A 26679-nucleotide genomic window follows, 5' to 3' on the forward strand; every position below is an offset into this window, starting at 1 on the left:
GAGGAAGATCAAATACTTCAGTAGATATTAGAGTTCAGCATCCCTAGCAAGAGCAAGACTCCAAGTTCAAATCCCAGAAAAAAAGAAGGAAGTTAGAAAGTTAGGAAGTGAGGGAAAGAGCTAGGGAGGGAGAGAGAAGGGAAGGAAATAGGGAGAGAAGGAGAAAAGAAGGGAGGGAGGAAAGAAAAGGAATGGAAGAAAGAAAGGAAAATGAGAGAATGGAAAAGATAGTAAGAAAGTGAAATTGAGACTGAGAAACAGGGGGAGAGAGAGAGAACAGATGGAGGACTGTAAAACCAACTATTATTGACTGTTTATTTGACTATGCTTATTTGGAAAGAAGACGAGCCTGCTGAATGAAGCTTAGTATAATTGTGTCAAATGAACACTATGGCAGCAGAAGTACAGCATATTGTTTTAGGACGGAAAAATCAAGACATAACACTGAAGGTAAGGGAAGCATTGATGAGGGAAGTGCTGACAGACCAGCCTGCATCTGAGATAACAATGGAGCCTACTTCTAGAAATTCATAATATAATTCATTTCAAGTGGCACTCCTAGGGAGCAAAGGTAAGATGAGACTAAAATCAATGCTTCTTATACATTTCTGAAGTATTTTATTGAGTTTTCAAATAGATTCTTTACATTACAATATAATGAAAAAATATATCACAATATTTTCAGATGTCTAGCTAATTGCTAGATGAGTAATAGAGATGATTAGAGCATTACAGATAGAAAATATTAGTACCTCTTAAAATACGCAAACATCAACCATTTGTTATCTTTTTTTTAAAAAAGAGAAACAACTACAAAAGCAATACTTGCAAAACTGTTTGGTGTAAGTGAACTGAACATCTCAGGGGGGAAAGGGAAATGGGGAGGAGGGAGGGGGTATGAGGGACAAGGTAACAAACAGTACAAGAAATGCATCCAATGACTAACGTATGAAACTGTAATCTCTCTGTATATCAGTTTGATAATAAAAATTTGAAAATAAAAATAAAAATGGTGTTTCCAAGTCTTTGTAATTCTTGTATGTCAATGCTATTATTTGAATGAATACACAAATAGTATGGCTGGAACTAAAGAGCTATTACTTTGAAAATAGGTAGAAGTTATGTACAAACAAACTTACCATCCTAAAAAGGGTTCTCTTGATGGTATTTTACCTTTTACATTTATTTAAGTTTTGTTTCCAATGTAACATATTCATATATATCACATATATGTGTGATATATTCATATATTTTAGATTTGTGATCCCCTTGGCAAGTATGAATGTACTTGGAGACCTCTTCAGAGCCTATTGCTTTCAGCAATGGTGTTATGATCACTACATTCATTCCAGGTATTAAGAGTTCTTCCTATTGAGCAATCAGTTGGAATTACCTGTTGCCTCTCCTTTGATTACATCACATGTACCCTTCTCACATGTCGCTTTATTATTTATGTTTATTTTTTATCTTTAAGTGGTTGTTCAGAGGAGTTGCCATTTAACAAAGTAGTTCATGAATAAAATACATCTTGATCAATATCACCCCATTCAACATTGTCAGCCATCCAGCCCCTACCCATTCCTTTCCCTTTCCTCACTCCTCTTACTTTTTAAGAATGTACATTAAATTGACTCCATTCTCTCCTTTTCCTTTTCACCACCCCTTTCAAGAACCTGCTTCCTGGTGTTTATTTTGTTGAACTTTGACTTTGCCTTTTTAAGGAATTACACTATTTGAGTTGTCTCTTGAAGCTACATTTTTCAGTTAATACACTTGTATATACTTTCATTATCAGGAAATTATTAAAAGCAGTCTTGTCAATGGACTATTTCTACCTTTGAACTGTGATCCTCAGATCTCAGCCCTAAGTAGCTAGGATTATAGGCGTGAGCCACCAGTACCTAGCAAAAATAGGTTTTGAAGAGAGGCTTTGCTACTTAGTTGAGATTATGTGATATCAAGCAATTCTTTTCACATAAGGGGCTTTGTGGGATACATCTCAGTTAGTTCCCACAAAGTCCTCAAAGCATTGAATTTCCTGCTAGCATTGTGATGCTCCACAAAGGCTGGTTGTGTTCAGAGGTGCAACCTTTAAACTTGTTGGTAACAGCATACAAAAGAGTAACACTTTTCAGAGGGCTTGTGGCCCTGCAGAATTCTTCTTTTTTTTTTTTAACGAGTAATTACTTATTTATTGTCAAAGTGATGTACAGAGAGGTTACAGTTTCATACATAAGGCAGTGGGTACATTCCTTGTACGATTTGTTACCTCCTCCCTCATTTACCCCTCCCCCTCCCCTGTCCCTCTTCCGCCATGAGTTGTTCAGTTGGTTTACAACAAATGGTTTTGCAAGTATTGCTTTTGGAGTCGTTTGGTTTTTTATCCTTTGTCTCTTGATTTTGATATTCCCTTTCCTATCTCTAGTTCTAATACCAGTATATACAGTATCTAGGGTACTCAGATGAGATACAGTGATAGCACAGGGAAAACCACAGGCAGGGGATACAAGAAGATCATCAACAAAAGAAAGCTATGATTTCACATGACATGTTGAAAGTAATTACAACAGTGACATAACACTCGTTTCCATAACATGGAGTTCATTTAACTTAACATCATCTTATATGTTCATAAGGGCATAGCTATTGGGCTTTTGTGATCCTCTGCTGTGACTAGCCTAAACCTGTACTACTTATTCCCTATAAGGGAAACCATAGAGTCCATGTTTTGGGGGGTTTGGCTCACTTCACTTAGTATAACTTTTTCCAAGTCCTTCCATTTCCTTATGAATGGGGCAGTGTCACTCTTTCTGATAGAGGCATAAAATTCCATTGTGTATATCTTATGTCTCAGGAGGCACAATTATTGGAACCAAAGTATGAAGTAGAGATTTGCAATGTGGGCCTTGTCTGATTTCGAAGGTCAGAGTTTAAAGAATTTGATGTAATTTTTTGCCAAATGCACTGCTTTAAGTAATTCTTTCCTTTGAAAGAATTGAGAGATTTTGTTTGAAGAAAATAACCATTAATTTAATTTTATGTATGTAATTTATTAACACACAATCATTAATTTATTTTATTTGGTATTTCTTTTTTATAATTTATTCATTACTTAAACAATTTTTTTTGACAAGGTGTTGTGCAAAAGGGGTACAGTTACATAGTAGGGCAGTGTGTATATTTCTTGTGATATCTTACACCCTGTTTTTCTTTCCCTTACCTAGGTCAGGTAGACATATATACAATACACAGTGTACCAAAAACATATACAGTAGCCATGTGGCCTACGCCAAAGGAAATCCGCCTAGGGCTTTAAATGTAATGTCAACAATAGGGTTTGCTTATCCTTCTCTTATATGAATGTACATACATAGCTTTTGAGCTATTGTGATACACTGAGAGGTCTATTTTTGACCTTTATATGTTGAGTAATTGTTTGGTTTTAGTTACATAATGTAGGGTCGCTGTCCCAAACCTGTGGGAAATACCATTTGAGAAGAAGTTTTTAGTTTTGCAGACCTGTTCTCTACTATCTCCCTTTCCCCCCACACAACAGTCATATATGAAGGAGATCATGCCCCTTCGTTTTCTGTGTACTAGGTTTGTCTTGCTCAACATTATTTGTTCTGACCATTTCCCTGCGGATACCAATATTTTACCATTTCTAATCGCTATGTAGTATTCCATTGTGTATAGATACCATATTTTTTGGATCCATTCATCTGTGGAGTGGCATCTGGGTTGTTTCCAAATTTTGGCTATAGAGAATTGTGCAGTGATAAACAGGGAAGTGCAGATGTCTTTTTGATATCTTGGGACCTGTTGTGACTAGGAGTGGTATGGCTGGGTCATAGGGTAGGTCTGTGTTGCGCTTTTTGAGAAACCTCCATACTGTTCTCCAAAGTGGTTGTACTAATTTGCACTCCCACCAACAATGGAGAAGGGTTCCTCTTTCCCCGAGCCCCTTCCAGCATTTGTTGTTGCCTGAGTTCAGAGTATAGGCCATTCTAACTGGAGTGAGGTGGTATCTCAGTGTTGTTTTTATTTGCATTTCCTTTACTGCCAGAGATGTTGAACATTTCCTCATTTGTTTCTTTGCCATTTTTACCTCTTCTCTTGTGAAATCTCTCTTTTGCTCCTTTGCCCATTTCCTAATTGGTTTACTGGGCTTGGAGGGGCTTAGTTTTTTGAGTTCTCTGTAGATGACAGATATCAGGCCTTTGTCTATTGCTGTGCTGGTAAAGATCCTTTCCCATATGGTTGGCTGTCTTTCTAGTTTGGTGGCTATGTCCTTAGCTGTGCAGAAACTTTTTATTTTGTGGTAGTCCCATTTGTCGAGTCTCTCCCCTATGTGTTGTGCCCCTGGGACTCTATTCAGGAAGTTCCTTCCTGTGCCTGTAAGTTCTAGCATCTTTCCTACTCTGTCCTTCAGTAGTTTCAAAGATTCAGGTCTGATGTTGAGGTCCTTGATCCATTTTGAGTTGATCTTGGTGCATGGTGATAGGCTAGGGTCTACTTTGAGTTTTCTGCATATGGCTGCCCAGTCATCCCAGCACCAGTAGTTGAAGAGGCTATGTTTATTCCATTGTATGTATTTAGCTCCTTTGTCGAATATCAGCTGACTGTAAGAGTGCAGTTTCATTTCTGGGTCTTCTATTCTATTCCATTGGTCTTCAGGTCTGTTTTTATACCAATACCAGGCTGTTTTTGTTATGATGGCTCTATAGTAGAGCTTGAAGTCTGGTATTGTGATACCTACTGCACTGCTTTTTTTTTGCCTAGAATTGCTTTGGCTATTCTAGATCTTTTGTTGTTCCATATGAATTCATGGGTTGCTTTCTCTATTTCAGTGAAGAATGTAGCTGGGATCTTGATGGGGATTGCATTGAATTTGTATAACAATTTGGGCAATATGGCCATTTTCACTCTATTGATTCTGCCTACCCAAGAGCATGGGAGGTCTTTTCACCTCCTTGAGTCTTCTTTGATTTTCCTCTTTTGATTTTTATAGTTCTCATTAAATAGGTCCTTCACGTCTTTGGTTAGGTTGATCCCTAGGTACTTTATTCTTTTATTGGCTACTGTAAATGGTATTATTTCCATAATTTCCTTTTCTGCTTGTACATTGCTGGTGTACAGAAAAGCTGCTGACTTTTGTGGATTGATTTTTTATCCTGCTACTTTGCCAAAATGGTTTATTAGGTGTAGGAGTTTGGGTACTGAGTTTTTTGGGTCCTTCAGATATAAGATCATGTCATCTGCGAATAGGGATAGCTTGATTTCTTCCTTGCTGATGTGGATCCCTTTGATGTCCTCCTTTTGCCTTATTGCTACAGCTAGGGATTCCAGCACTATGTTGAAAAGAAGTGAGGAGAGTGGGCATCCTTGTCTTGTTCCTGAGTTTAGGGGGAATGATTTTAGTTTCTCTCCATTTAATATGATATTAGCAGTTGGTCTATTGTATTTGGCTTTTATTGTTTTGAGGAATGTTCCATCTATTCCTGTTCTCTCCAGAGCTTTTAATAAGTATGGATGTTGGATTTTGTCAAAGGCTTTTTGGTCATTGACAGAGATAACAATGTGATTCTTGATTTTAGTTCTGTTGATGTGGTGAATTACATTGATTGATTTATGGATGTTGAACCATCCTTGTGACTATGGGATGAAGCCTACTTGGTCATGATGTATAATTTTCTTGATCAGTTTATGGATCCTGTTAGCTAATATTTTATTGAGGAGCTTTGTGTCTGTGTTCATTAGTGATATTGGTCTGTAGTTCTCTTTTTTTTTGTTGGGTCTTTGCCTGGTTTGGGAATGAGTATAATATTAGCTTCATAGAATGAGTTTGGGATTTCTCCCTCTATTTCTATTTCACGGAAGAGTTTGAGGCGTATTGGTATTAGCTCCTCACTAAAGGTTTTATAGAATTCGTTGGTGAATCCATCTGGGCCTGGGCTTTTCTTTGTTGGGAGGCTCTTGATTACCCCCTGTATCTCGCTATAAGTTATTGGTTTATTTAGTTGATTTATTTCTTCTTGGTTCAGTTTGGGCAGTTTATACTTCTCTAAGAATTGATTCACTTCTGTAAAATTATTGTTTTTTAGTGAGTAGAGGTTCTGGAAATAGCTCCTTATGATTGTTTGAATATTGTGTGTATTTGTTGTAATTTTTCTGGTGGAGTCCCTGATTTTATGTATATGAGTGTCTTCTTTTTTTTTTTTTTGTAAGTCTTGCAAGAGGTCTGTCAATTTTATTTATTTTCTCAAAGAATTAGCTTTTAGTCTTATTTATTTGTTGAATGGTCTTTCTATTTTCAATCAGATTTATCTCTTCTTTAATCTTTGTGATTCTCTCCTCCTAGTCATTTTAGATTTGATCATTTCTTGTTTCTCCAATTGTTTTAGTTTCATCGTGAGGTTATTCACCTGCTCTGCTTCCATTCTTTTAATATGAGTGCTGAGGGCAATGATCTTGCCCCTCAGTACTGCCTTAGCTGTATCCCATAGGTTTCTTTGTGATGTGTTTTCATTTTGGATGTGGCTTATGAATTCGTTAATTTCATCCTTAATTTGGTCTGTGGCCCAAGTGTTAGATAACAGTGAGGGTTTTATCCTCCAAGAATATGGATAGCCTCTGTGGTATCCTTTGTTATTGAGGGTTACTTTTATTCACTGTGGTCAGATATAATACATGGGATGACGTCAATACTTTTGTATTTGCTGAGGTTCTTTGTGTGGGCTATGACATGGTCTATTTTGGAGTATGATCCATGGGCTGCTGAGAAGAAGGTGTATTGAGTCTCTGTAGGGTGAAAGACTGTACAGATCTATCCAATCCATTTGGGATATGGTGTTACTTAGGTCCTCAGCTCCCTTGCTAATCCTCTGGGTGTTGGAACTGTCTCTTGGAGAGAGTGGGGTATTAAAGTCACCCACTATGATTGTGTTTGGGTCTATCTTGTTCTGTAGTTCTGTGAGAATTTGCTTGACATATGTAGGGCCTCTTTTGTTCAGTGAGTATACATTTATCACCGTGATGTCTTGATTCTGGATTTTTCCTTGTATTAAAATGTAGTGTCCTTCTTTGTCTTTTTCAGTTGATTTTAATGACAAGTCCAGCTTGTCTGAGATCAGGATGGCTACTCCTGCCGTTTTGGTAGGTGCGTTTGCTTGGAAGATCTTGCTCCATCCTTTCATTTGGAGCCTGTTTTTATTGGAGAGTTTATACCATTTATATTCAAAGAGATCAAGGATAAGAGTGTTTTTTCTCTTCCATTTTCCTGTTAGGCAGTTTTTCCTCTTCTTTTTTTTCTTTTTTTTGTCTTTAATGAGCTGCTCTTTCTTTTGGGCTCTGGCTATTGTAGTTTCTTTCTGTTTCTGTCTGGGTATCCTGTATGATTTCTGTTGGGTGGGGTTCCCCTCTTAGAATTAGCTGTAAGGCTGTTTATTTATTCACATACTCCTTTAGATCCTCTATGCCTCTTTGCTATGGAAAGATCTGGTTTTTCCCTCAAATGTGAATTCTATTTTCGCTGGATATCTAATTCTGGGTTCTTCCACGCTCTTCGTGCATGGTAGATTTGTGTGGAGTGGTCTTCTGTGATTCGGATCCTTTTCCCATTATAATAAATCTCTTTCTTCGCTTTGGCTGCATTCAAAATTTGCTCTTTATTCTTGAGATCTGAAGTCTTATTATGTGCCTGGGCGAAGATTATCTAGGGTCTGGTCTGCCAGGCGTCCTATAGGCTTGAGTTACCTGGGTGAGGTCCCTTGTGAGATTGGGGAAGTTTTCTGCAATAACTCTATTGAAAATATCTTGAAGCCACTCTTCTGGTATTTGGCTCCTTCTTCTATTCCAATTATATGCAGATTATATCTCTTGTGTTTGTCCACTAGCTCCTGGATTAGTCTGCCCTGGAGTTTTACCGTTTCTTGGAGTGTGGTACTTTTCTGGTCCTTATCGGCTGCATCGTCGTCCAAAAGAGATTCAGGATTCAATATGATCAATTCTTTTTGATGTGGTTTCAAGCTTGGAGTTTATGGGTGTCGGCGAGCTATTTATGGTTGCCAAATCAGCTCTGATCGTGAAAATTTCTTCCTTTATAGAGTTGTATTTTGAATCTATTTTTTTCATGCATTTCATTTCTCAGGATGTTAAGGTCTTCTTTAACGGAGGTTTGCACTGTATCCATTTTTGCTTCCATTTCTCTCTTGACTTCCTGTAGGTCCTTCGAGACTTCCATTCTAAACTCCTGGAATTGTTTTCTGAATTTGTTCCTGAGGCTTTCCATCATTTCTGCTATCATAGCCTCAGTTGTTTTTTTTTTATTCTCCATCGCCTCTTCAGTTGTACTGCTTTTTGGAGCTGGTGAGTTGGCTTGCCCTTTCATGAAATTTGTGATATTTCTTTGTGATTTGCGCATCTGGAGTTCTGTAGGTGGCACCTTTGGCTTGGCTTTGTGCTGGTTCCCTCTGGTCCATCAGTGGAGACTTGTTTGTGTCCTGGCTCTCGGTTTGAGTTTGGCTGTTGAACCTTATTGCCCAATGAGTGAGCGTGACCATCTCAGTTGTTGCCGGGGTGGTCACCCTCACTGCACTTGGGGGTGGGTAGGTTCTGTGTCTTTCTCTGCAGGACTCTGTCCTGCCACTGTGTTGTGCTGACCCTAGCATGCCCTTGATGGGGGTTTGCAGGTCTCTGATTCAGCGTGGAGTGGAGACTTTTCTCTTCTTTGATTCTTTTCCCCACTAGTTACCGTGGTCAGAGGAGCTCACCTCTCAGATTGAGATTTGCCACTGAGATGAGGCTCGCCCACCTGTGTGGATTGCTCCTGTCAGAGCAGGTGTTGCTGTTGAGGGGCGGCCTGCCCACCTGTGCAGAATGCGCCTATCAGAGCGGGCGCTGCCGCTGGGGGGCTCTGCCACCTGTGCAGAGTGCGCCTATCAAAGTGGGTGTTGTAGTTTGCCCACTTGTTTGCTCCCATGGAGAGTTGGGCAGGAGATCCTCCTGCTGTTGGGATAGCATGCTGGCCCACGCTGGCCCTTTGAGGGGGCATGTGCATATGCACTCTAGTGCTTCCTTTGGGGACGTGCTGCCCCGAGTTGTTGGAGGGTGCTTGTGCCCTCTCATGGGTCTGCTGGGGGGTGGCGGTATGCGTGGACCCCAGCAGGTTCAAGTGTCTGGGTGCAGGTTGGTGCCCACAGACTTTCTGCACCTCCACTGTGAGGGGGCGTGTGTTCGGGCCAAGGTGTCCCTGCTGGGCTGGTATTGCACACCAGCAAGCCTGTGACTGTTGTTCAAAAGGTCCTCAAGGACCAGGTGCCTCAGGTGGGGCTTCCAATGCCTACCAGTCCCCAGGCCTCTGCTGAGGAGGGTACCGGGCTGGTGCGGACAAGTTCAGGCTCCCCAGCTGGGGCTTTGGGGGACACCTAAGGTGTTTCCCCAGTCACCTTGTTGGGCGCTGCTCCACCTCTGCTAGCTTCCGTGTCCTCCCAGAGGCTGTAGGGTCCTAGAGCTGCCAGATACGGGGCTCCTTTGTTCCCTTTGGGTAGGGAGGGGGAGGGATGGAACTCTAGCTTCTTTGTAGGGTTTGGGTCTCTGCTAGAGCTGGTCTCCCATTTGTGGGGGGAGGTAATAGGGGACTTACTGGTCCTGGATTGTGTGTGTGTGTCCCGTGCTGCTGTGGGCTTTTCAGGGGCTGGGGTGCTGGGGTGTGGCGATTGGTCATTGGTGTTGGTGGTCCTGGCTCTCCCCATCTGGCTCTGGCTCTCCCCGTCTGCGCCGCCCGGTTCCCCTGCTGCTATTGTCTGTTCCCGGCCATTCAGTACCACACCTCCGGTCCCGCGCCGCTGTTTGTCTAGGTTGGTCTGTGCTCCGTCTGGGGTCTGTGGAGCTTCTGCTGTCTGAACTCTGCAGTCCTGGCGTGACTTTTCGGCTGTTGCTTCTGTGGTCGGTGAAGGTCTGTGGTCCTGTTTGCTGGCGCCGGGTCCCCTTTCCCAGCCTGGCCCTGTTCTGGCCGGGGTCGGTGGGGGCGGGGCGGGGGGTGTACCTCGCAGATTTTTCAGGTCTGTGCAAGTTATAGGCTCTTCTTTTTTTGTTCTTTTTCATTTCCTGTGTTTCTCTGTTGCTTCTGTTTGTTGGGTTTGCTGGATTCTTGATGGGGTGTTGAGTGCGGGATTTCCCAGCTCACTATTCGGTTGGAGGGAGTTGGGGTGCCTCCCTATTGTGACGGTGCCATCTTCCCTTCTCTATTTGGTATTTTTTTTTTTTTTTGGCCAGTCCTGGGGCTTGGACTCAGGGCCTGAGCACTGTCCCTGGCTTCTTCCCGCTCAAGGCTAGCACTCTGCCACTTGAGCCACAGCACCCCTTCTGGCCATTTTCTGTATATGTGGTGCTGGGGAATCGAACCCAGGGCCTCATGTATACGAGGCAGGCACTCTTGCCACTAGGCCATATCCCCAGCCCCTATTTGGTATTTCTTAACACTTAAAAATAATGACTGCATTTCCCCCCTAAACTTTTGCTTTAACTATAATAAGAAAGCAGACTAATGTACTAAATCCAACTGGCCAGATTCTTTAAAAGTTGGATTACTGCCTTTTCCTCAGTTGAAAATAAAAGTCAGTGAAAGCCTTGAGAAAAATTCATAGTCAAATTGAAACAAACCCAAGATGTGACTCTATTTGCATAATGATCTGTATTTGGGAAAAAAATCCACTGAAGACAATAATGGAAGCTTATCAAATCAGAATTTCACATAAATTTTCCATAGTGCTACTAATGAATACTGACTCATTGGTCAGCTATGGTGAGGATTAAATGCAGCTCTGAGGTAGGAAAGGCAGGCATAAAGTATGTTCAGTGGTTCTATGCATTGTATTGAATGATGTTAGGCTTCTAGTTGTTCTGTTGCTTTCTGACACCAATTCTAGGGCACTTCTGAAGTTTCCTCAGTCTTTATCATTTTGATTACAGCCAAACCTGCCACAACCTGCCACTGAATTAAAAAGACTTATTTTGGCACAGTCATGAGAAACGTCAACTTTATGTAATATTATTTGGATTATTTGGACATTACTTTTTATATCTCTTAAAATGGTAACTAAATCCTTTGTAAGGAAATAACAATATATAGGATGAATTAAGCTAAAATTGAAGTTTCTAGTATATTGTGCTATGAAATTACCCTAATAAAGGGTTCAATGCCCTTTCCATGCTGTGTCTAAGAATTCTCATTAAGCGAATGAGAAATCTGACATTCAGAGAGATCATGATTTGTTCAATGTCAAGTTGCCTTGCTCTACCAGTGAATGCTAGAATTACGATCTGAATTCTGAATAGTCTAACATCATGTACTATATTTTCTCTTCTATTAACTAGGTTGGTTAGGAATTTCTTTTCCATCGGTCTCTCTGTCTGTGTTTCTCCCTATCTATCCATCTATATTTCTTGTAGAAGTATCTCCTCCCTCATTTTGGACAAAGATTCTAGCCCTCCATCAGTCCATATCTATATGTTCTCATGAACTAGTTTGCATTTGGCTACCTACTTAGCAGTAGTTTAGACTATGATGTGAGCAAGCAGTAAACATAAATCCAAATCAGTACATGTATGAGAAGAAGAAGGGCTACTGCTATTGAGTAGGCTGTGGGAACAGATACAAACTAGCAGTGTTCAGGCACATTGGAGCATGTGTATTCTAACAGGCCTGCTGCCTCTCTGCTCTCAGTCTAGAGCTCAGATCCTTGGAATTCCAAAATACAAGGCCACCTTTATTTTTCCAAGGTTAATTTTTTTCTGGATGACTGTATTTTCCTTTGTTGTAGATCAGTAAGTAAATTTAATAAGCAACTTGAAATGGATAAAATATCCTACCATTTGTGATGGAGACAGGTACCTTCACTTATCACAGTTACTGTACTGGTATAAAATATTCTGTACCTTTAATGAGTCCTTTTTCTTGTAGAGTTTTCAAGGAAGGTCTTCGGGTAATAAACTTCTTTAATCTGCTTTTAACTCGGTTTTTGTCACTGGAACCAGATGCACTATGATGCAGTCTGAACACTGGAGATTAAAAACAAGTCAGAGACTTTCAGTAAATTTCTGTTTATGATTATTACATTATGCAAATGTAAATAGAAAACAGTAGTTATAGAACAACTACTTGAATTAATAGCTTAGGCCTGTCTGTGTAGATGGAACATATATGTAAGATTTGCCCATATAAAAGTATTAGTCTGACTGCAATACCAATATTGCAAGAATTCTAAGAATGGAGTTAGTTGAATATATTCATAATTCATTTTCACTTTCATTTCCTTGTGTTTAACATAATAACATTTATCTAGTTAATCTCTTCTTCCCATATCTAACCACAAAATTATGGTCAGAGTAAAGAAAAATTAATCTAAAAGAAGGAAGTGAGGGTAGGATTTAGCCCTAATTCCAATTTATGCTTGCTATATACCATCCATAACTATTACATTTATGTTTGAAGGTTCTGCTTGCCCAAATAATTTTGTCAGTCTTTAAAAAAATTTTTTTTAATATTAACAAAAGATGATTTCTTTTTCTGAAGCAAGAATTTCCGGCACTGTTTATTGATAAATCGTGACCATAAATTCCCGGTGAAAGTTTGAAATACAAGTTTGCTTCATTTTCTCCTGTCTTTATTAGACCCCTGTCCTCAGTTTCCTATGGTTTATTTTCAAAGTCATGTACATGTCAAGTTTATTCCTGTATAAAAATTTGTTGAATGTTGACTATTGCAAAGGTTACACATTAAAAACTGTGAATTACATGATGAATATAATACATAAAATCTTATTTATTAAGTGTAGAATCTAACCACATGCAAAGTATTTTATTAAGTACTGATAGTAATTTATTTTGTCTGCAAGACAAGAAATAGATCATACCTAGGTCATAATAATGTCAGCTGTTGGAAAACTAGAGATTTGAAATAATTTATTAGTTATTTTTCCTATTTTAATTTTGTTTTTAAAGTTTTGGTGCTCTTATTGGGACTTGAACTTAAGGCCTCATGCTCTTGCATAGCCTTTTTTTTTTTTTTTTTTTTTTTTGCAAAAGCCTGGTTCTCTACCATTTAACCCATATCTCTACTTCTGGCTTTTTGCTGGATGATTGGACATAAGTATGTTGGATTTATCAGCTGGGTCTGGCTTCAAATTTAGATCCTCAGATCTTAGTCACCTGAGTAATTATGATTATAGGCTTGAGCAGTTGATGCCCAGCAGTACCATTAAAAATAGGCTTACTTTTTAAATGCCTAATTCAGATTGTGAGACACCTTTTCATAATTAGTTAATGATAGTTTTTCATCTCTTGGACAAAAAGGAAAATGGAGTAAACTTCAATTTTCAAGATAGGGAAGTAAGATGCATGCATGGTTGAGGAAGGCAGAAGACCTTGCTGCCCATTTGTTGCTAGTGGGGAGAAGGATGAATTGCTTTTCATTAAAGTAAATTCAGGTGTTGATCTCTTCATTTTACATACACCTTTCATCATTTTTAAAAATTGTGAAGTTTTGATTGAAACATGTGACTAGGTGCTATATTGAATTGAGATGATGCCTCCTATTTAAAAAGACCATAAGAATGTTTTACCTTGGGGCTGCGAATATGGCCTAGTGGTAAAGTGCTCGCCTTGTATACATGAAGCCCGGGATTCGATTCCTCAGCACCACATATATAGAAAAAAGCCGGAAGTGGCGCTGTGGCTCAAGTGGTAGAGTGCTAGCCTTGACCAAAAGGAAGCCAAGGACAGTGCTCAGGCCCTGAGTACATGCCCCAGGACTGGCAACAAAAACAAAACAAGACTGTTTTGCCTTAAACTAGCAGTTCTCAACTCTTGATACATTAGGCTAGAGAGACTTTTTGTTGTAGAAGGCTATCTTATACAGGCTTGTTGGATGGTCTTTTTTAATCTCTGTGTTTTCAGGTCTCTTATCAAACAATATGACAGTAGCATCCCTTCCTTAAATGTGACAATCAAAATAATCCCTAGACATTTCCAAATGGGAAATGTACATTTGTTTCCTATTGAATATTGCTGCCTTAAACTCACTGGAAAAGACGCAGGATCTGCTTAAGTTCTCCTTTCTTGGTGGTCAAAACTCTATTGTAACACAGGAAATGTAGAAGACTGGTGAAAACAAAATTAAATCTATAAGTATCATTTCTTACATATGTGTAAATGCATCCATGGTCTACACACTATCTATCATAAGTGATTAAATGAACTTGTCATAAGACTACAATTAATTTTAAGTAAGGAGGATGAATGAGTCTACAGCTTGAAAATATTGGGATTCAGTGCTATCTATAGACTAAGGCCTCTCAGCTATTGTGTTTGGAGGAGTGGATTGTGTGGCAGCTCAGTGCTGAGAATAATAAAGCAAAAGCAGGGTATTTGTGTTCCTAGGAAAGTTGCATAGACTTTGACTATGCTTTCACACATAAGTATTACCAATTCTTATGGGAACTTTAACTTCAACAGACAGCTTGTGAAGCTCTTTTTGCAGACCACTTTTTCAAAATGGTAGCCACTAGTGGTTTGGGGCCTTTGAGCACTTGAAATACATCTGTGTGATATGTCAAAGTGATAATGCTTCGGATATTCTCAGCTAAAAAAAATTATTAAAATTTATTAATATGTTTCTAGTTTTTTATGAAGGTGGTTATTAAATGTTTCACATTATGTTTCTGGCAATGCTGCTACATATTAAAAAATAAATTAAATCATCTACCTAATACACGCATAAATGTTGTGACTAGTATGCACATGAGACTAAGGGTTCTTCAAGAAATGATTGACCACGTGTCATTTTGGAGAAATGAAGAACATCCTTAAAAACCCAAGCAACTAAAAATTGCTTTCACAAGACCATGAACTTGTAGGCAGTAGCTGTTTCAAAATAGTGATTCAGTGTCTTAATTTACTGTGTCTATATACTATCCTGTCAACTTTAATTCTAAATCCAGCTATTATGAGGAGCACCAGTGGTGGGTGATCTACTTTAACTGATATTATATTCAAACACTTCAGGGTAAAGGATCACTTAACATCCTTCAAAAAATATCTGGAAAACTTTGCTGTCTGGAATTACATAATATTGGCACATTTTTCAGGTAACATTTCTCATTTCTGGTTTCAGCCTCAAACCTCACTATTTCCTATAACAAAATGTTAAAAAAAAATGTGGGTCTATGTGAATTTCACTGTTTCACCCTTTGTTCTTTGTCTCACCATTTTGTTGTTCCCTTTCCCTCCCCTAACACAGATAAACATATACAAAATACCCAGGGAACCAAAACCAAATGCAGTGACAACAGGGGATAAATTATGGGAAAGAAAAAGGAAAAAGAAATAACTTCACATAGTACATTAAAAACAACAACAACAACAATGAAAAAAACAAACCCATTCTATATCTTTGAGTTCATTTCACATAGCATCATCTTATATGATCATGTACATAGCAATTGAGCTATTGTGATCATCTGCTAGGACTATCCTAGACATATATCAATTATCACCAGCGAGGGAAACCATGGATTCTGTGTTCCTTTGTGTCATATGTTAGAAATTAACTGTATAACTTGGGATTGGGTGGGATGAGGGAAGTGGGAGGAAAATGAGGGAGAGAGTAAGAAGTTTGACAAGAAATGTACTCACTACATTACAAATGTAACTGTAACCCCTCTGTATATCACCTTGAGAATAAAATTAAATTTAAAGAATGTGGGGTAAACAACATATTATTTTCTACCATTTTAGAACTAGTAAATCTGATATGCTTAGAAAGCTGCAAATCAGGTCTGGGAATATGAGCTAGTAGCAAGAGTGCTCGCCTCGTATACATGAAGCCCTGGCTTCGATTCTTCAGCACCACATATGTAGAAAAGGGCCAGAAGTGGTGCTATGGCTCAAGTGGCAGAATGCTAGCCTTCAGCAAAAAGAAACCAGGGATAGTGTTCAGGCCCGGAGTTCAAGGCCCAGGACTGGTCAAAAAAAAAGAAAACTGCAAAACAGATACAATATAAATGCTAGATTATAAAAATTATGTATTAAACTATGTTTTTGGAACCTCCTAGGTAGTCTAGTGATGTTCTTAATTACTTATATTAATTACTTATATTATCTTAATTCTTAATTACTTACATAATTATGAAAGTATTTATATATATGATTATATGTGTGTATTTATGTATATTATATTGTTTTCAGTTCCACCATATGGCTCTACGTGTCAGAAAGTCTGTAAGGTATATTGGCTTTTCAAAGGAAGTAGAAATATGTTTCTAAAGGCATTATTGTGTTTCCTTCTCTCATTTCCTGAGAAACTTGTAGGCTTGAGTAGTATAATCAGAGTTTTTAACACAGCCAAAATCTCCCCAAAGTTTCTTCGAATAATGACTTTTCCTGGAGACAGTCTAGAGCATCAGCTTCCATTTCCTGAAGCCATAAATAATTGTCCTCAGATGACAAACCAAATTATAAGGCCTTTGCCATCATTCATTCTGCTCATTTTGTTCTAACAAGAGGTATGTAGAAGTTAAAGTCAATTGATGACATTCTTCTTATTAACCAAATAGCATGAAAACACTATAAATACAAACTAAAAATGTAAGAAATGCATGGTTATAAAGCAAGGTTCTTTACCAGGTCCCTGAAAATTGCAGCAACAGTCTTCGAATATTGTGGTTTACAAATCTGATGCTAACAGCCAAACTTATAAAACAGTTTATGCTTTTCTGTTGTCAAGGGAAAAAAAACTTGCCAAATTGTTCATTTTAAGTAAATACAACATAACCAATTAAGGAAAGCAAAATTTAAACACATGCCTATGATAATCAGGACATAGTTTGCTTCTGATTTCTCTACTGATTTTAACAGAAGTGTTCCTTCCAGTTTCCCACAGCACCCAACTGACCCCACACATACTTTTAGAAACTTGTAATCACACAGTGCAAATAAAAGGACACTTTACTGGAAAATACACAGTGTGGTACAATAATTCATCATTTGTGAAAAATAGAATTCAGCCTTTTCTTTTTCCTCAGAGAATCAACTATTTTTTGAGGGTGAAACTTCCTGCAGTTTAAAGATTTCTGTTACGCCAATGAGCAGTTGTTTTTTTCTATTCCCACTTAAACTTTTTTAATGTGACAAGGGAAAGAGCTGAGAGAGATATGGATTTAAATTCTAAAGCATTTAATCTGATTTACATAGGAGAGCAGAGGAATCTCCCTTAATTCTACATATTTTTATCTTCACAGTTAACCTAATTGTACTAGCTCTCCAGGTTTTTTAGTTAACTTAACTCCTTTTATGTTTTCCAATTATTTTTCTCCTACTGATGGATGATCTTTTCTTTCAAGCCCAAATGAAAAGAATATTTTTCAAAGATGAATAATCTTGAATAATAATATGCAATTTAAGTCTCAACATACAGGGCAAAGGCATTAACTTTAAGCAACATTCTTAACTGGTTGAGAGATTTAATTGTTGCTAAAGCTGCTCTCTTAGAAGCAAGGCCTGAGGATCTTGTGATTCTCAGATGTTACGATAGTGGACTTTTTAAGATATTCTTCAGTAAATAGCATTACATATGAGGAAAAGTATTAGCTCAATACAAATTTCATACCTGAGAGAAATTATGTTAACATCATTCTGGAGATGGGAATGCTTATTGTAAAGAGTATCCTTTGTATATTGATGTTTCCCACAGTAGTAATAAGTGGGGAGACTTTACAGTTTGGATGATAATCATCTATTACTGTTCTATTGAGAGTATGGGAACCACAAAAGAAAACCACCAAATCTATCACAGTTTGGATAACATGATCCAGGATTGTATATCTGCCAGAACTTTCTTATTGGAGTCCTTATTTTGAAATATCTTCTTTTCTTGCCAAATAGCTGTTCTTGAAGTATTCCCATGATACAATTACGTGTTGTTATTATTATTTTTAAATTTGGAAGTTCTGGGAGAGCTAATATTCCAGAAACAATGCTAAAGGAGTGTGAAATCACTGCCATTTGGAAATGCTTTTCCAAGAAGCTTTTTGGGCTACTTGTTCTTGCTTTAGTGATGAAGTTTTATGTAAAGATCATTGTTTTGTGTAGATAGATAGTTGTGTAACAGCTAAAAGGGCTCAGAACTTTGAAGGAATTTCAACAAGGCATCATAGACAGAAGTGGCAGCACTTCCTTTGTGTAATCATTTTAACACACTGCAGCCTCCAGAGCAGTGAATATAGAAAAAAAATGACAACATAAGGTTATGTCAGGCTCTTTATCCCCAGAGATTCCAAAACACATCTCAAACTATCAAAAACATTACGTAACAAAGTATGGACTTGTGTGCACTCATATTTTCCAATACAACTTTCTCATACTTGGAGCTACTCTGTCTTAACTACTCTCTAAATTCCTGAAAGAAGAGCATCTTACCCAGAGTAGACTAGGAAAAAGAATAAAATTCACTAAATTTCTTTTCAGCATTTGCTTGATTCTTTTCAGTGCATAAACACTTGGGTTAATTCTTGCACTTTTAGTAAATACAGTAATAAACACTGCCTTGTTCTCTCCAGATGCCAATTTATAGCATGCAGAAATCTGCACATAACTCCTGGTATCAGAGTGGACACTGTTGATCATTTAGTTTCTCTCTGTTTCCTTTTACTCTCATTATGTTCAATGTAAACAGAAGTCATCATTTTTACCCTTCAACTTGTAGTTTAAGTTATTGAAACTCTAAGTAACTTATTCAAAATGCAAATCATAATTAAATCTGGAAATAATTGAAAGAGAGAATGCAGGCTGTTTCAATGGTATTACTTTATTTTAACCACTTAATTCCTGCTTAGACATTGCAGAAATACAAAACAGATGATTCACTTCATAGTAGAAGGGTATGCACACATTATATATTCAATGATTCATATTTATGTTATCTGTCCATTTGTGGAGAGTGAGAATTTATATCATGAAAATGTTTACTTTTATACTAAATTTTCTAGTTTAAGAGTCAAATCTATCCATATTTTAAATTTCAGTGCTAATAAAGAGCTGGCAAACTGGTATCATTCAGCCATATGGAAATTCCATGGTTACTATTCCCAGTAATAGATGTATCCATGTCTTGTGCTTCTAATGCATTCATCTGTCTACTATGCAGATTTTTCACTATCATTTCATGTGTTTCATCATTATCATCATCATCATCATCATCATCATCATCATCATCATCATCATCATCATCATCATCGCTGGTCCTGGGGCTTGGGACTTAGGGCCTGAGCACTTCCCCTGGCTTCTTTTTGCTCAAAGCTAGCACTCTATCTCTTGAGCCACAGCACCACTTCTGGCTTTTTCTGTTTATGTGGTGCTTAGGAATAGAATCCAGGGCTTCATGTATGCTAGGCAAACACTCTACTGCTAAGCCACATTCCCAGCTCCCTTAATATTTTTATTCTTCTGCTAGTAAGTTCTTTATCAGAACATTTATCATAGTTTTGTATTGCATACTTTTTAAGTGATGAAGATGACTTCATTACTTTGCTACTAAAATTGAGCATGGCACCATAATAAGTGATTTACCTTCCATTGTGTCTTTATCCTATTTTTTATGACTCAGAGGCTAAAATTATATTTGTATCATAGGATAAAGGTTCGATTTGTCAGTACCACATAAACAGAAAAGGCTACAAGTGGCACTGTGGCTCAAGTGGTAGAGTGCTAGACTTGAGCAAATGAAGCTTAGGGACAGTGCCAATGCCCTGAGTTCAAGCCCCAGGACTGGCAAAAAACAAAACAAAACACAAAGAATGGTCTATTGCATTTTTCAGAAAAACAATGACAAGAAAAGTAAAATACATCTCTATAGCAAAAATCTTTTAGGTATATACAGAAACAAAGTGAAAAATTTTATTTTCAATTGTGAAACAATCACAGTATATGATACAAAGATTCAGATCATTAAATCATTCTTCTGTTCACTAGGTATTTTATCTTGGCTTCTTAGGACTTGGTAGCGTGCCACTTTAGAGCTGCTCAAAACTGTGATACATTTGCTAATAAAGTAAGTGGCTACTGAGCTAGGGAACCAGCTGATTTTGAAAGCCAAATTCTTAAAATAAGAAAAAAAAGAAATAATAACACTACACATCACCCCAGGAAAAGGTCATGATGAAGTAGAAATACAGTTTCCTTGAAGAAAGTTGATATATTAAACGTAGGACTGGGGAACTCTAATGGCAGAAAATGGCAAATCAAATGCGAACCACAGTTCATGAACAGAGAAAACCTCCCAAAATATAGAGCTGTAGGTATGACAAAGAAACTTTAAACATAAGAGTAGAGCAGGATTCTAGGAAATTAACACTTACAGTTTTCTGTAAAAAAATAAGTAAAGTTGGTGAATGAACTAAAATTTACATTTACAAGTAATATATATTTCAATGTTGATATACTGAGTTTTAGAATCTAGACTAGGCTTAGCAGTGTTTGAATTGGGTAATATTTAAATTTACTCTCTGTATATACATTTATACTGAGGCCTACAAGAGAATATAAGGCATGCATATTTGTGTTATACACTTGTGAAAATGTATTAAGATACATTATCAGCAGAAGGTGGAGTAAAATAACAAGTGATGACTTTCAAGATTTTCCTTTATATCCCTAAATTGAACCTATCAATGTGAGACAATATCTACAGAAAATAATATGGATATATAATTATAATTTTACATAAAATATGAGACAGAACTGAAAAATATATGTAAAAGGCATTTTGGGAAATGACTTAAAGCCAAATAATAAATGTTGATTTGGACTATAAGAAAAGTGTAATATACACCTGGAAACAATTATATATAGGACATGTACATATGTAATTAATGTAGTTATCCTAACATAAGACTTATTCTTGATGATGGCTAACATTTTGGGTAGTTCTTTTTATCTTAAGGAACTTACCAAACATTATATATCTAATTTAGTCCTTGCAGTCACTCAATATGGAAGGTTCTGTGATTGTTAATGTTCTTTAGGTTTGAATGTGAGTTCAGAGTGGTTACAGCATGTTGCCCATAAATGGCAGAATGAAACCTCAAAGCCGTCTGATTCTTGCTCCAGTGCCCTGCATTTCCATCTGATTAGCTGTCAAATGTTAGAAGACAGAGAGTGGCTAATTGTTCTCTCCCTCACCTCCAGTACTTACAAGTGAAGGCCTTATATCATCTACTTTGCATGGACTACTTAGGGAAAGTTTAGCTTAGTAGCAATTGTCGTTGTTGACCTGAGAGATGTGAGTTGTCTTAGATGAGAGGAGTAAATCATGGACCAGCAATGGAGTGGAGGGCTGAGGACTCTCTGAATGCTAGTGAGAAGGGGTGGGAGAAGAGCCATCTGATAGTGCTGAATGATCAATCCTAAGAACAATAATTGATTTCTGTTGCAAGGTTACATACTCGGCTGACAGTGAACTACTTACTATGCTCCAGCTATGTTGTAAGACAGCAAAAAAACTTAGAAGTAGACTGGTAGGTGGAATTGAAGCTCCCTTCAGAGCTAGTATCATTACACAGTTTCTCAATTTCACTCCATCTATCACGTAATGTTTTCCAGAGACAGATGTATACTTCATCCACAAGTACACACGGGGACCATTCAGAGCTCTCTTCTCACCCAAACTGGGGAATTCAACTCTTCTTGATGCCCAACCTCAGAACTCAGTGGCTTATTCCTGGTTGCTTCACAAGACCCATGTGTAAAAACTCAAGCCAGCACTTAAGGGAAACCAGATAAAAACTGTGGATATGGCTTCCTTCCAAATCCTAATGCCATTTTTTAAAAACATGTACTCTGTTCTCTCTTCAGCATTTTTTCTTTATTTTCCAGTACTGGATTTTTAACAAAGAACCTCATACTTGCTCAGTTTGCTTTCTCAGATGGTGCCTATCACTTGAGCAACAAATCTAGCCTAGGTTTTGCCTAGTAAATTTCAGGGTGAAAGTCTCCAGGATTTTTGTTCAGAATGACCTTGAACCACCAGATCTCAGCCTCCTGAGTAAGGAGGATTACAGACAGGCATGCACTGTGGGCACTGGTCTTCTCACTCTTGAATAGGTTATACTTTGGATTGTATTTTCTTTTCTTTTTGCCAGTCCTGAGGCTTGAACTCAGGGACTGACTCTGTCTCTGAGGTTCTTTTGCTTAAGGCTAGCACTCTACTACTTGAACCACAGTGCCACTTCCAGCTTTTTTCTGTTTTATGTGGAACTAAGGAATTGAACCCATTGCTTCATGCATGGTAGGTAAATACTCTACCATCAAACCACATTCCCAGCCCTGGATTATAAATTTTCACTCATCCTAAAACTAGCATTTTATTTGAATTATGTTAGATTTTTTTAACTTTTGCAACTTTATATGGCTAATAGAAATAATATTCACAGCAATCATTGCTGTATAAGCTAAATGCCCTAATTTAATTTGTGTATATTAAGTTATGATAGGTGTTGCAGTTTAGATTATGACTGGTGTCTTATTATCACTAAGTAATGATAAAATAGTAAACAGGTATTATAGATAGTATCATCCTTAAATCCATCCCAGTTTTTCTTTTTTAATATCCACCAAGCACATACTACGTATATTACATATGTGATTAGACCATTAGTTGTTGTATATGTACGTATATATACATATATACATTCACAAAGATGTTTGTGTATTTTTACATATGGATATATTTTTAATGAACTATTGTCTTCTGATGAAAAGAGAAGCAAAAAATAACTGTGATTAATTTCAGCCAGGTAGAGAATATTTTGAGACTTTGAACATGTGTTAAAATCATTGGGTTTTGAAGAACTATCCATTAAGGACTTTCTGAACTGTGACAATGGATATTGACAGTGCTTGTCAGACTAAACCACTATTGATTGGCTCACATCATGTGTATAGCAAAACCAATTTCTTTCAAGTGCTTCTTCCTAACTGAAATACATTATTGTAGCCTTCCTCTCTGTTTATTATAACACCCAAGCTTTTCGCATGTAACACATTCAGCAAAAAGGTTTCACAATGAACATGGCAAAAAACTACAACACAGGGAGAAGTGAAGGCACTTAGCAATCCAAATGCTCTTGTGCTGTCAGTTGCTGTTCTTTCTGAAAATATTGATTCCTCATAGAATCTTTGTTTTTTATTTCACAGTCCTGTTGAATAGAGATAGATAATGGATGAACAGAGCTTTGCTATTATTTAATGACCCTGTGACTCTCATGGCTTTACTCGTGTCAGAAACTATTTTAAGTGTGTGTATGTTTAAGTTGTGGGAAAGAAAGTGTTTATGTTGTGTCAATACTCTCCTGCCCATAAACATACACACAGCCCTAAACACACACACACACGTACACACACACACACACACACACACGTGTCTTTTTCCAAACTTTAGAATATTTTCTTTTTTGAGTGATTTATTCCAACTTTGGGTATATGTTACATATTGTACAGTTTTCCTGCAAATGTGCCTTTTTCCTAAGCACATTTCCTACTGAAGTAATAATCTTCCATAACGATAATTTTCCCCCACGAATGGGAAAATTGTGTGTGTATGTGTGTATAGTAAAATGTTATCATTAAATAAAATTCAATAGCAACCTTTCCATAAATATTGACTAATCCTACTTCATGCTCCCTATGCTTACTGCATGCACTAGTAGTACCCTGGAACCCAGGGAAACCAGTCCTAGCTTTTATCCTTGAAAAAGCCTACAGTTTGGAGCAGGTGAATGCTCAGGAAAGGGCATTCTCAGATGCTCAGTATAATTCTAAGGGTATCACTCACATGGCCACCCTTCTAAACACAATCTCTAAAACTCAGGTGACTTCCTCTGATGATAACAGGCTCATTTTTCTTTTTCTTTTTTATAAACTCTGCAAACACTTTAATTAAATCTGGTATGGTGATGTGAATTTCTTCCCTACCCTATACACGCCTGGAGAAGTAAAGAAAAAAAAATTTCTGAGAAGACTGACAAATTTCATTTAAACAAAGCTGTCATCCTTCAATGCCTCTTCTTAAACCAGAGATTCAAGTTTATCTGAACATCTAATATTAGATGCATCATCCTGAGAAAAGGGTACTTTTGAGTCTGTTCTGCACTCAACACCCTGGGCTATTCCTCTTCCTCTGGCTTCACCCATTTGTGGTTGCCTTCTCCTCTAACATTCCCTAGCTCTGAAGCAGACACCTGGCCTTGGGCCCACACTCTTGGTATGTTCTGCAAGGCACCCTCTATCCTGAGGAGCAGTGGTACTGCCAGTGGTACCCTCCCTTTCCTTTTTCAGGACACGAGAGATTAACAAAAGTCAAACCAGTGTCATTCCATTTTTCAGAAGATAGTTTTGTTGAGACATAACCCTCTATTCGCAGCATCATTTTGACATAAGTGTTAAGGTATTTGTTGTAAAATATGGGTGTGAAGTACTGATGCACTCCCTCACAGGAAGTGGATTGAAAATGCAAAGGGTGCACCTAGCATATCTGAGGACCCAGTATGTCGTCTACGGCTAAGTGATCTAGGATAGTGGGATGGTTTGTCCTCACAAATGCTGACAGACAGCTGCAGTTTGCAGCTGGCGGGAGCTTATGCTCGCTAAACAAAGATCTAGCTGGAGCCTTGTGAATACTTGGCTCTATTGCAATGATCATAATTCCTAACATATATTTCTAAAGAAGGAGAAAAAAACTTAAGAAAAGGCCCAGAAGGAGTGGCATCATTTTGACACTGGATGTGGTCTGGATATAGACTATTTTATTTGTTGTCCATTTTGAAATCTCTCTGAGGTCACCATATCTGTGACAAATGAAACTGCTTTCGGTTTTGTAGCCACCATTTCAGATTAAATCTTCTTTCCATTAAAAAAAATCATGACAGGATTTTTACTGCCAAAACCTAAATGTTATCCCAAATATTGTATTTATTTACCTAAATGAGTTAATTGTAATCAAATTGCCAAGTTTTTTTTTTTTGTACGTGTGTTTGTTTTTGACCATCAGATAACCCTCTTCTTGGGCACAGTTCATGTTGGAATCTCCAAAACATGAAATGTTAAATCTGGACTGAACTTGAGAGAATGGAGTCTAAATTCTCCAGTTTATAAGAAGAGGAAAAAAGAGTGTTTAAGTCACTTGCCCAAGGCTTAATAGTGAGAAACAGAGGGAAGATTTAATCTGAATTTTGTAACCTTCAAATCAGTGGGGTTTGTTAGTACCTCCTTACTTTTCTTTAATCTCTGAGGTGCTTTATTAGAAAATCCTGAAGCATCTCTTCAAAGGGGGCAATTCTGTTGAATGGGGTGCCTACCACTGGCCTATTCTCTTCCAAGAAACAGGAATTGGGTTTTAATCTAAATGCAATCATTGTCATCAATTAATTCTGTTTTATTCTACATATTTACAATAGCAGAATTTTGAATGCAACATGGAAATATATTTAAATTTATATGCATAATGATATATAATCATATTAAAAAATACATTCCCAAAGAGGGTGAGAATTACAGTGGCCTTCCTTTTGACTTGTAACAAACAATCTTAGGTGTTTTGCTATGATCCTTTTCTCTAACTTTTGGTAAACTGAAATCTGTAATAGATTATTATTACTGTATTTTGGGGTTTTCAGCCTTCCCTTTTCCCCCAGGGGAAGGGAACACTCTTTCCTAATGCCAGGATACCATTCCAGATGCGAAGTCACTGAGATGATTGTTCTGAGATATTTTTCCCATGTTTCAGGCAGCAAGGGCATGTTGAGGCTATGGAAGGGAAATGCATTTTTGCCAGCTCACAACCCCTCAGACATTCAGACTCATGAGCAGGCTGTGATCTCGGTCTTTTGAAAGCTTGTTTACTCTTGACAAAATGGAACTTCTGGTCTTGGGAATAACAAATGTCTTTGAGTTTTAAAGACCACCATAAGCTTCTTGAGACACTAAGTACCTCTTACATAAAATAACGTGATGATTTAAGACCTGAGGAATTGGAAAAGCACAGACTAAATGACCTTTAAAATACCTATAGGTTTAGAATTGAGAGAAAAATGCACTTAGCAAGGAAGCATTTGGGATTTATTTCTCAAATATGGTTGGAGACATTAAGCAAACTCAAAATGAGGCAACATACACACACACACACACACACACACACACACATCCTTCTTTTGACTTAAAGATTTCCTTTAAATAACACAACAGATGTAGTCATCAGCATTGATTCCAGCAGGGACACTGTGAATGGTGAGAAAGACACGGTAAGGCTTGAGTAATAATAAGAGCTACTGTCATTATTATCCCTTAATCCTTCAAACTGTCAAAGCAAACCCAAAATGGGAGAGAAATATTCTGGCAAGGTCTGACACCCTCCCCATTTTGTGTTTAGCAGTTCAGCTTCACCAGGGACTATTTCCTTAAACGGGGCACCAGAAAACAAGTTTCTCTGTTCTCACACCATGGTACAGCAGAAAAATTTAAAAGCCACCTGTGGACTTTATTATGAAAAACGCTCCTGACAACACAAACAGGTGCTGGCTTATGTAAGATCTAAGGGAAGAAGAGGGGGCAGAGTTGTGAATCTCGGGTGGG

At 37.8% G+C, this 26679-nt stretch overlaps 1 protein-coding gene across 1 annotated transcript in view; it reads right to left on the reverse strand.

Annotated features, from left to right (window-relative positions):
- The window catches only part of Arhgap15 (Rho GTPase activating protein 15), a 648882-nt gene that overhangs the window by 271161 nt on the left and 351042 nt on the right, over nucleotides 1-26679 (reverse strand). Inside the window, exon 9 of the mRNA XM_048345538.1 lies at nucleotides 11938-12060. Within this exon, the coding sequence (XP_048201495.1) occupies nucleotides 11938-12060 (123 nt within the window). The remainder of the gene's footprint in view (nucleotides 1-11937; nucleotides 12061-26679) is intronic.

This window comes from Perognathus longimembris, chromosome 4 (genome assembly GCF_023159225.1).
Source record: "Perognathus longimembris pacificus isolate PPM17 chromosome 4, ASM2315922v1, whole genome shotgun sequence".
In the NCBI taxonomy this organism is placed as follows: Eukaryota; Metazoa; Chordata; class Mammalia; order Rodentia; family Heteromyidae; genus Perognathus; species Perognathus longimembris.